Source organism: Athene cunicularia, assembly GCF_003259725.1.
Source record: "Athene cunicularia isolate RWA chromosome 24 unlocalized genomic scaffold, athCun1 chr24_part2, whole genome shotgun sequence".
Classification (NCBI taxonomy): domain Eukaryota; kingdom Metazoa; phylum Chordata; class Aves; order Strigiformes; family Strigidae; genus Athene; species Athene cunicularia.
This window is the reverse complement of record NW_020799133.1, coordinates 418,655-428,678: the sequence shown is the minus strand read 5'-3', so window position 1 is coordinate 428,678 and position 10,024 is coordinate 418,655. Positions and strand designations below refer to the sequence as shown.

At 57.0% G+C, this 10,024-nt stretch overlaps 1 protein-coding gene across 1 annotated transcript in view; it reads right to left on the bottom strand.

The window, feature by feature from the left end:
• Positions 1-5,757: 5,757 nt before the first annotated feature.
• Positions 5,758-10,024, bottom strand: part of REXO2 (RNA exonuclease 2) — a 4,530-nt gene continuing 263 nt past the window's right edge. The window contains exons 2-6 of the mRNA XM_026863859.1: positions 9,668-9,745; positions 7,627-7,738; positions 7,058-7,166; positions 6,701-6,754; positions 5,758-6,172 (exon numbers count right to left, since the gene is read on the bottom strand). Coding sequence (XP_026719660.1) covers positions 6,043-6,172; positions 6,701-6,754; positions 7,058-7,166; positions 7,627-7,738; positions 9,668-9,745 — 483 coding nt within the window. The 3' untranslated portion in view covers positions 5,758-6,042. The remainder of the gene's footprint in view (positions 6,173-6,700; positions 6,755-7,057; positions 7,167-7,626; positions 7,739-9,667; positions 9,746-10,024) is intronic.

Genomic DNA, 10,024 nt, shown 5'->3' with positions numbered 1-10,024 from the left:
CCGTCGCGGTGCCGCCGGGGCTCAGCGCCCCCGGGGACCGGAGGGAACGGGCCGGGGGCGAGCTCCGGGGAAGGGCGCCTCCACCTGAACGTGTCTTAGGGCAGCAAAAGGGGGTTACGTGAATTTTTTGCTCCCGGCCCTCGGGAGTTACCTTCCCGCGGTGCAGAGTGCTGGGGGGGACCGAGGGCCGGTTAATTTTCTTTTGCAGAATAACTTCCTCCACCAGGCTCCGTCGCACCCGTTATCCGTCTGGGTAGTCGTGCCCGTTTCCTCCCTGTCCCCGCGCGTCCCGGGGAGTGGATCCCGCGCTGTCATCTCCCCCTCCCCGCGTCACTTGGCACCTGACTGGCAGTCGCCGCACCGAGCCCGCTCTTCGAGGCTCCTTCGGCTCAACGGATAAACCATCGCCCTGGCACCCGGCAATTTACAGCCATTCGTCTCCCATCCATCACTCGGAGGCGGTGGGGAGAGGCGGCCCCGCTGCCGTAAGCGATGGGTCCCCATCGCCCGGGGAGCGCTTCCTCCCCACGACCCGCGTTTTGCCCTTTTCCTCTCTCTTCCCACACAATTCTGCTTTCCGTGCGCCGCAAGGACGGTCCCTGGGAGGGGTGGGGGCGGCCTGTCCTCGCTGGGGCCCGGGCGGCTGAAGCAGCACACAAGTTTCTGACAAGTTGTGTTTTATGGAGTACTCGCGGGGTAATTTTGCACGTCCTTGTTTTGTCATTTAGGGCACTTAAAGTGTCATGGAGATTTCACTATCCTAAAAGCTTATCTGTCAGCATCAGTGAGTTATTCCAGTAAAAGGGTTTCATCAACAGCAGCAGGCAAAAAAAAAGACAAAAAAAAAGACACATCTGAAGGTTTGCTATTCCGGGCTGTCTTCAGCCGCTTGAGCCCGCAGAGCTGCACCCTGCCAGCTCCCGTGGCCGGCGGCAGCGGTGCCCCGGCTGGGCTGCCCGTGGCTGCCCCCCATCCCCACGCAGCTCTGCCCGGCGGGCCCGGGGGGTGCTGGGGGTGTCGTGCCCCTGCTGGGGGCTGCAGCGGGAGCCGCTCTCCTGGAGATGTGGCAGAGCTTGGGAACAGGGTGGGAAGAGCACGAGGGTTTCTCTGGGGAAAGTGGGAATCTGCGTGGGCCGCTCTGAGGCCAGGACAAAGCGAGAAGGCCCAGGGGCTGGTTCTCTCTTCGTTTCGGTGGATTTTCCCCGATTTCCGTGGTTCACACCCAGACAGGACAGTGCGGGTGGATGGACGGAGCGAGAGGCGCAGGGCAGAGGAAAGGCGGTTATACTGGACGGACAGACGGACAGGTAACTGTTTGACTCTGCCACTGTGGGAAGCTCGGCCACCTCGTGTCTGGAAAGGCGCTTCCATGTGGAAAAGCGCTGCCAGAACTGCAGGGTCTCTTGTTCTGCCGCCAACAACCTCCCCTTGTGCAGTAAACGGGTTTTGCAGTGCTGTTGGCTGTCTTTGTGCCGCTTTCTGTCCGGCTTTCTGTCCAAGGAGGTGGCTTTACGCAGGTGCTCAACGGCTTCCACCCTGGTGCGTGGCCACCGCGCCGCATTTCATTTCCTTCGGAAACCCAGTGGCAGACTGGATCATCACAAAGTGTTGTATAAACACGCATAAAAGATTTGTTCTAAGCGCAGAAGCAAATAAAAGACTTGATGAGATAGCCTGGGAGCCCAGGGGCACGGTGAGGGGAATCGGAGGGAGATCGCACAAGGGCTATTTGTGACTCGTAGGTAAAATATTTTCCCGTCTGATCAGGGCCGCTGCGGCTCCCCCTTGGCCCAGGGCTTGGGTGGCCCGGCCGGTACCAACCTGCGTCCCTCCCGCCGCCTCAGCAGCTCCCGAAGAGCCTCTCGTGGCCTCCCCTTTGCACGTGCTCTGCGGCAGGAGCGGGACCGTCTGCAGCAGCCCCTGGGCAGAGGGAGGGGACGTCGTCCCCGAGGGGCGCAGCCAGGCTGGAGGGGGCTTTTGCCAGATACAAACAACTCGAACTTGATAGAGCGTAGGGAAAAACGTTGGCTTCTTGCTGGAAGGGGAAGAACAAAATTTTCCCCAACACAGCGGGTTATTTACCCGTAACCCTCTGCTGGGAATCGCGCAGCCTGAGACGCTGCCTGCACCCTGCCTGCTGTGGGAAGGGCCCTGGGGTCCCTCCGCTGCTCGTTTTGGGGGCATTGGGGTTATTTTCTTTGTTTTAACTACTGGATAAAGCTGCTGCCACACCCTTGGGTGGTGCCGGGGGTGGGCGTTCCCCACCGGAGCAATTGCACATTCAGGGCAAGAACGGCTTCGAGACCTGGGTGGAATAAGTGATGCCGGTTTTTAACTTGCTTTAGAATTGTATCAGTAATCCGTGGTTACATTATTAATGTAGTATTAAAAGGACTTGGGGCCTCTCAGCAAATTCCTATTTCAAATAAATAATTACTGGAGCCAAGATAATTTATTAAATTAAATTGAAAAACCCAGGCACACTGTATTTGCCTGCGAGTAATTTTTTCTCAAGCACCACATCCCAAACCGGGCTGTTGTTCCCGTTGCCGTGCCCCCCGGCTGCGGGGGCGCCGGAACACCGATGCGGCGGCCGGCGGGTTCGCAGGACCCGGAGGCCGCAGCCTGGAGGCCCCAGTTCTGCGTTCCACGACTCCAGGGGAGGGCACGGACGGACTTTTCTGAGTCCAGTGGAAGGGGAAGAGACAGAAGCCCGGCCCCCTTTTTACACCCAAAGCGCCTTGGCAGGCAGCGGGGGGATGCGCCGCCCTCCGCGTCCCCTTTGCCTGTCAAAGAAAGGCGGGAGGGAGACGGGAAGGACAAGGTTTGTCTGGTGCCACCGCAGCGCCCGCAGGTGGCACAGAGGAGCAGGAGAAGGGCGTAGGCGGCGCGTGGTCACGCCTGAACCTCCCACCGCGCTTACGCCGGAATCATTTAACACGAACAAGGCGCCGGATGGACGCGGGGGAGCCGAGAGCCTTCCCCTGGCAGAGGGGTTTTACCAGCAGCGCGCACGAGGTCTTGTTGTATCTCGTTTGTTGGTCATTTGTGAGCGAGGCTGTTTCAATCAGTCGGTAATTTTTCATAAAGCACTTTGATTAAATAAATAATGAGACTGCAAGTGCAAAGTGTCATTTTGCTGTTCGAAACCTCCGCGATCGTACGCGTAGTGTTGATGGAGCTTCCAGAGCGTCACGCGTAGAAGCAACGACTCGTGTAACTACGTCTGGACAAGGGAACGGCGTGAAGCTGGGGCGGGGGTTGGCGCTTGCGGGGAGAGGGGTGTCCTCACACTTTCCTCCACCCCAGCCTCTGCACGACTCGTGCCAGAGCGAGAGCTTCGTTTCCAGCACGAAAATAACGCCTGCTTTGGTGGGTTCTAGCTGCGCTTTGCCAAGACGCGTGACAAATTTGTACTAAATCGGAACCTTGGAAGATGCCAACGCATAAAAACAGGAAAGCTATTGCATAATACAGGAAAAGGAGATAAAAATCCTTCATACGGCACGGTTACTTCAGAAGCAAGAATAAACAATATTTTAAAATGTATAAACACAGATGGCATATTTTCCTTAAAAAAAATGTTTTGAGAAAAATAAAAGTCTCTTAAAAAGGAATAAAATATGAAAAGGAGGAGAAGTAGGTCAGAAAGAAGTCAAAGGGAGGGGGGAAGCCCAACAAAACGGCAGTTGACGATCAAGCAGGTTCTGGTGGCCGTGGTGCGGGGCCTGGCAGCTATCGGTGACCCGCGTGGCTCCGAGCTGGATCCAGCACCGGCCCCGGGTGCCGGCGGGCAGGGAACCGGCAGCACCGTGGGCCGGGCACCTCTCCTGGTGCCGGCTGCAGCCCATCGGCCCGCGCAGCCTTTCGGGGCGAGGAGGGCCCGAGGCAGACTGGCCACAAGGCAGAGTGGGGCTGGAGATCCCCTGGGAGCCGCCCGGCCGAGCGGGGTCCGAGCCCACCGGCAGCTACCGGCGCATGGTAAATAAAGCAAGTCCCTCTGAATCGCCTTTGCACCCGGGAGTCAGTGACCAAGGAGAGGGGCCTCTGGGAGACTCATTTATTTGCACCATTAACCATTTTAACAGCTTCTCTCCAATAACAATCATTCCCACGGTGCGAAGAGCAGGTGTTCCAATAACAAGAGTGATGGAGAAGCGCGGCACGGTCATTATTATTATTAATACCCATCATAAAAATGAACCAGGGAGGGGTGCACCCCATGTGCTCTGTGACACCCTCTGGTGTCCGGACCGGCAGCTCTGTTCTCTGGGCCAGCTCGCCGGAGGTTGGCCAGTACCCGTGGCCAAGAGGCAAGACGCCGGCTGCGAAGGGGCGGCATGAAAAGCACCGCAGGGACTCGACTGCACCCGCACGTGCTGCACGGCAGGAGATCTGCGCTCCAGAAAAACACTTTTAGGACTTCAAAATACGAAAAATGGCTTAAACGTTCGAAAGATGTGCTCAGGTGACAGCTGCCCCCGTGCGAGCGGAGCCTCCGTGTGAAAAGCCAGCTGAAGGCGCTCGTGCCTTCGCTTTCTGTGTGGAGTAAATGCTGGCGTAGGGGTGAATTATCTCACAGCAAAGCCTCTGCAGTCAGAGATTCATCGATTCCAGCCATAAAAATAAAAGTGCGTTTTGCTGGTGTTAATCTAAACCTATGGCTACATCCTTGGGAGGAACAAACAGGTCCGTGCTTGGAGAAAGCGGCGCTGAGGCTCGAGCACCCTCGCTCCTGGGCCAGGCGAGGCCGCAGGGGGACCTGGGGAGCTCCAGCAGGGACGGGGATGCGACGCCGGGAGAGTCAGAAACTGAGCGGAGAAACGGGGATTTGAAACAACACACACCTGCGTCATGGTGGGGGTGGTTACGCACTGGAACACTTCAGCTAAGGAAGCGATGAGTTCACCAGTGTCTGCTGTCCTCACGCGGGGGCTCGGCGGGTTCCCAGATGAGCTGTCACTCAGGGATGTTATTGGACTCCAGTGCTCAAGGAAGCTGTAGGATGAGTAAGTCCCACTGCCAGCAGCTCGAGAGGGTGAAATTCCCAGAATCACCTCAGCTGGAAAAGCCCTCGCAGCTCCTCCAGCCCAACCATGACCCTCACCCGGACCCTTCCCAGCTCCCCCAGATCCCTCAGCGCTGGCTCAGCCCGACTCTTCAACCCCCCCAGGGATCCCGGGGACTCCCCCCTGCCCTGGGCAGCCCAACAGCCCCTTCTGCACAGATATCCTTCCTGATATCCCGCCTATCCTGACCCGTGTTCAGTGGATCAGAGGGGACAATCACAGCAGCTCCTCGGCCTCAAAGCCTGGAAATATTCACCCTCCTGGTATTTGTGTCCCTGCTGGCGCTCAGGTGAGAAGGTTGTAGTGTTGGGAAGCAAACTGTGCCGCCGCAGGGACCCATTCAGGTTTTGGCTGTGGGTGGGGTGGGGCCGGGTGGTGCAGCTGAGCCTTCCTCGGGAACCTGCCCCACGGCGGGGCCACGCTGCTCCCCGCTTGGGCTGCGGGCTTAAGGTCTGACGTCTGTTGCCTCCGGAAGAAGAGGGAGGCAGCGGCCACACTCGCAGCGGCACGGGGGCCGCGCTGCCCAACTGCAGCCCGTTTCCAAACGGGGCGCTGGCACGCGGCGCTCCGGCCGTTCCTGGGTACCAGAAAGGGTTTCCCCGAGCATTTTCTCATGCCAAGCCACAAGGGGCTGGTTCAGGCTGCAGCGTGCGCGAGCAGGAAAGAAAAGCCGTGAGGAAAGAGCAGCTTTCAACAGAACTGTTTTTATTGTGCAGTGAAAGACTGCGCCTAGGGCCGGAGCAGGAGGAGTACGGAACAGCCGGTTTTACCTAGCACGAGACGCTGCCGAGGCTCGAGTGTCGATCCCTTGCTGAGGCAGAGCAGCAGCAGGAACTCGGGCTCCCGTCTGCGTTTAACAGCTGTTAAGGAACACGGTAACGGAGGGGGGCGGCTTCTCGAGAGACCGGCCAACGGAAAAGAACCAGGAGACACATCTAGGAGGTGCTGCGGGACGGCGAGGTCAGACAAGGAATCAGCTGGCAGCTTTATCGCTTTCCCCGTTCTCTATTAGTTTCCTTTTCTTTTCATCCGTTTTCCTCTTGAAGATGCTGTCTCTGTAGAACTGAAGCTCTTTGATGCTTTCCCTGATGTCATCAAGCGCTCTGAAAGAGAATTAAGGAGGGTTTCAAGAGGCCTGTGCACCTCTTCAGCTCCTCCAGCGCTTCCGAGAGACTCCAGCCTGTGCGAACCAAACCCGGACCCGCACGGGCCAGGCAGCTGCCAGAAATAAAACAGCCCTCGCTATCCTTGGCTACAGGGGAAGCAGTAAAAGACCACCAGCACCAACACGCTGGGGAGAAACGCACAGCTCGTGAGTTTGTGTCACCATGGGCCACGGAAGCTCCTGGAAGGCAACAGGTTTGACACCTTCAGCTGTTAAAGGCAGTTCAGGGCGAGAGGGGCTGTGTCAGTGCTGCCAGACAGGCCCCCGGGCTTGAACGGCAGAGAATCCCCACAGAAGCAGGAACTGGTGACTCTCTGGTTTTAATAACCGCTCTCCCTCCACTACCTGGGTTCACAGGGGGCAACACGCCCGTACAAAGGCAGCGGAAACGCCGTGTCCTGCTCCTGGGAGCGCGGCTCCTGCGGGACAAGCCCTGCTCGGTGACAGACCCAAGCAGCCGCCTCACCTGTGAGAAGCCGCCTTCTTTGGTGCAAACTCGTATTCTTCCGGGTACCAGCGTCTGTAAGCGGAAGAAAGAGCTACTTGTAAAAGGGAACTGGGGTTCCGTGACACTCTGGCGGCTGCGGCGCGTCTGTTACAACCGCTGAGAGGATTCCAGCTTCGCTGGTGTCCAGAGAAGCCCCAAGCCCTGAGCCAGCGAGCTGCAGGCTCTGGAGCACAACGCGGCTCGTTCTATGCATCCCCCGAGCAGGGGAGAGGAAAGGAGGGGGCTGGGGGCAGTTTGAGGAGCGCGAGCCTCAGCGCGGCAGCCCCGGCTGCCCGAGATGATCCTTCCCGGGAGCGTCGCGGGGGGAACACTCACCGGCAAAGCTCTTTGACAGTGCTCACATCGATGATCCGGTAATGAAGATGCCTCATGAACTGAGGCATGTATTTGTCAAGGAATTTCTTATCTGCATGAACAGAGTTACCTACAAAGACACAAAACAAGATGTTTCTTCAAAGACATGACGAAGCTGCTACGAACGACACGGGCCCGCGAAGCAGCTGAGCGAGTGGGGGAAAGATCACAGGGCACAGAAAGCTGTTCAGAAGCGGCTCCTTTATCCCGTTTTCTAGTAAATATGATTGCGAAGGCTTGTCAGATTGTCACTGCGGGATCACACGACGCTTAAATACGTAATCCCGTGTTAATACGCGGGGATCTCAGCTGCCAGCGGCCAGGCCGCCCGCCCCGGGTGTGAACACAACAAAGAGCCGAGGATCCCCGGCACAAGATCTGCCCGTGGGAACCCGCAGAAGGGTGACACCGCCACCAGACCTCTCCGGACCCAAGAGGCTCTGCCCCGCCTGCTCAACCGCAGACGACCGAGGCGTCCCCGCGCCAGCTGCACAGGGCGAGACTCATCGGAGAGAGGGAACGTGTGTTACCTGCGAGAGGACAGAGACCCGGGGGGGTCTGCTGCCGTACGAAGGACAGGAACTCGTACTCCGCTTGCTGCAAGGAGATTTTACTCTCCTTCACAGCCTTTGTAAGGCCAGACTGCAAGAGAAGAGCCACCCGTCAGGAACCAGAAACACGCTGCCACGAAAGGTGCCTGCTAAACGCTGAGCAGCACAAGGTCAACCCTTGGGTACTGTCTGCTCCCCGGCGTGCCCCGCAGCGCTGCCCGAGCTCCGTGTGCCAACGTTCTGGGCCCCTTCTCGCCCCGGACGCCTCCAGCACCCAGCCGGACCGACGGTGGGGAAGTGAAAGCCCCCCTTGGGCAAAGGCGAGCGCAGCCCCGGCCCCCCCAGCGCTGACCTGCCGGTGCCTCTGGGCCGGGTTTTCTCTCTCCCCACCACTGCCCTTCAGGGGTTCCTCCCAATTCCCGAGACCTCCTTAAGTCACCCATACGCATGTGACCCGGGTTCCTCCATTTATTTTAAAGAGAGGCAGTTGCCTCCCCAGCACAGAGCAGTGGGTATAAACAAACAGAAACCATCAGGATCCTGCCTCAAGGGTTTATCAAGATTCCTCAAATCAGAAAAAGTTCCTTCCTCCTTTTTTTTTTTTTTAACAGTTAAATGTCAAATCTGCTCCAAGTGTTCTCAGTGATTTATTTCCATCTGGCTAACGCTATATATTTCCATGACTGTGTCGCAAAAATCTACTTGACAGATCCAAGTGGTGGTTAAAAAATTCATTATGTAGCTGCATTTTCATCTATATTCTAATTGCTTCTCTTTTCTTAGTCAATTAAAAATAAGTAGCTCCTCAGGAGCAGCGATAACGTATGCTACCATCTTCAATTCACTCGTGAACCGAAGCAGAGTTGGAGTCCTCAGCTGGAGAAGGGGAAAAGCACCCATCACAGTAAATTAATATTAATTTTCCAAACTCTTGCTAATCCTTCCCGGGGAGAGTAAGATGCCAAAGGGGGGAGGAGGGAAGGGGTTATGGGTGTCTGAAAACTTCAGCCCTTAATTGAAAACTAACTCGAATTTCAATTCATAATCAGGGACTGGAAAAATCCATTCGCTTTTTTGCTACTGGCAAGGAGGAAGCTTTCTTCAGTGCCTGAAAGAACTTAAAATAATCTCTTGCTGCAAAAGTTAAGCTTTCAGCAAAAAAATACACAAGGCTTACAGCACCGAGGGGACAGACAAAAATAACAATCCGATGTTTACACTAAACCGGTCTGTTTCATTCTCCAAATATCTGAATTTGGAGTGATAAATTTGCATTTTGTCAGCTCTGGACTATTCTACATTGATCTTGCACCTGCTCTTACGGGGACTTTAAGTCACGTCTTTCCCTTCTCCAGTGGAATTATTCTTTGAATTTTCTTAGGCAACGCGGGCCAGGCTTCGCCAGAGGAGCCGGGAGCAGAGCCCGTGCAGCCCGGCCCAGAGCCAGGGCTCCCGCAGAGCCAGGCCGCGGCCGACACCTCGCCCAGCCAGACCCAGCTCCTTCGCCTGATGCCCAGAGACACGGTGCTGAGCCTCTGAACTGGCGGCACGGACCGGCCCTTCCCAGGCCCGTCGCCCTGAGTCTCATCCTGCCAGCAGCTCTCCCGTGAGCTCCGTCCGCGAGCGGTTGGCCTGGGCAGATGCTTCTGGCTCCCACGTCAGAAAGCAGCTTCCAGCACTGTTCAAACTTATTAAAAACTGGGCTACAAAGCAAAGGCGGCTTTGGGGCAGTCTTGCTGCCGAGATATGGGATGAAGGCTAAACATACGCGCACACTCCCTGCAGCTGCACCACAGCTGACCCGTGAGACCTCAGGCAAAACCTCACGCATCAGCTCCTCGGTACAAAATAAGGGTGATACTTCCTGTCTCCCACTCTTTATCTCCTGTTTGATTGCAAACTGCTCGGCAGGGGAGTTGTCCCTTTTCAGGTAACTGTACTGCAACTACTAATTCTGAATTATACGTCACTCTCATCACTGTAAAGAGAAACTGCAGCCCGACTGCTCGAAGAGGGTTACCTTCCCGTGATGCTCCTTGCACCACTCAGACATGCTGTCCAGCAGCTCGTCGGGCTGATTAATAATCAAGTTGGGGCCCTGGCGGGAAGAGAAGACAACGGTAATGAGAAAAAGTTTAGTACGAAGCAGTTTGAGGCCTGAGCCGCCGCGCACAACTGCCCCGCCAGTCAGGGTGGCAGACGCTGCCGTCCGGAGGAGCAACGCGGCGCCTCAGTCCCGCAGAGCAACGGCCCCGGCCCCGCGCCCCCGTGTTGGAGCAGCAGGTGCCAGCGTGGCCGGGGAAGGGGCTACCCCAAAGCCGCCCGGGCCGGGCCCGACGGGTCTTTTTTCCAGCGTCCCCTGGAAGCAGAAAGCGGC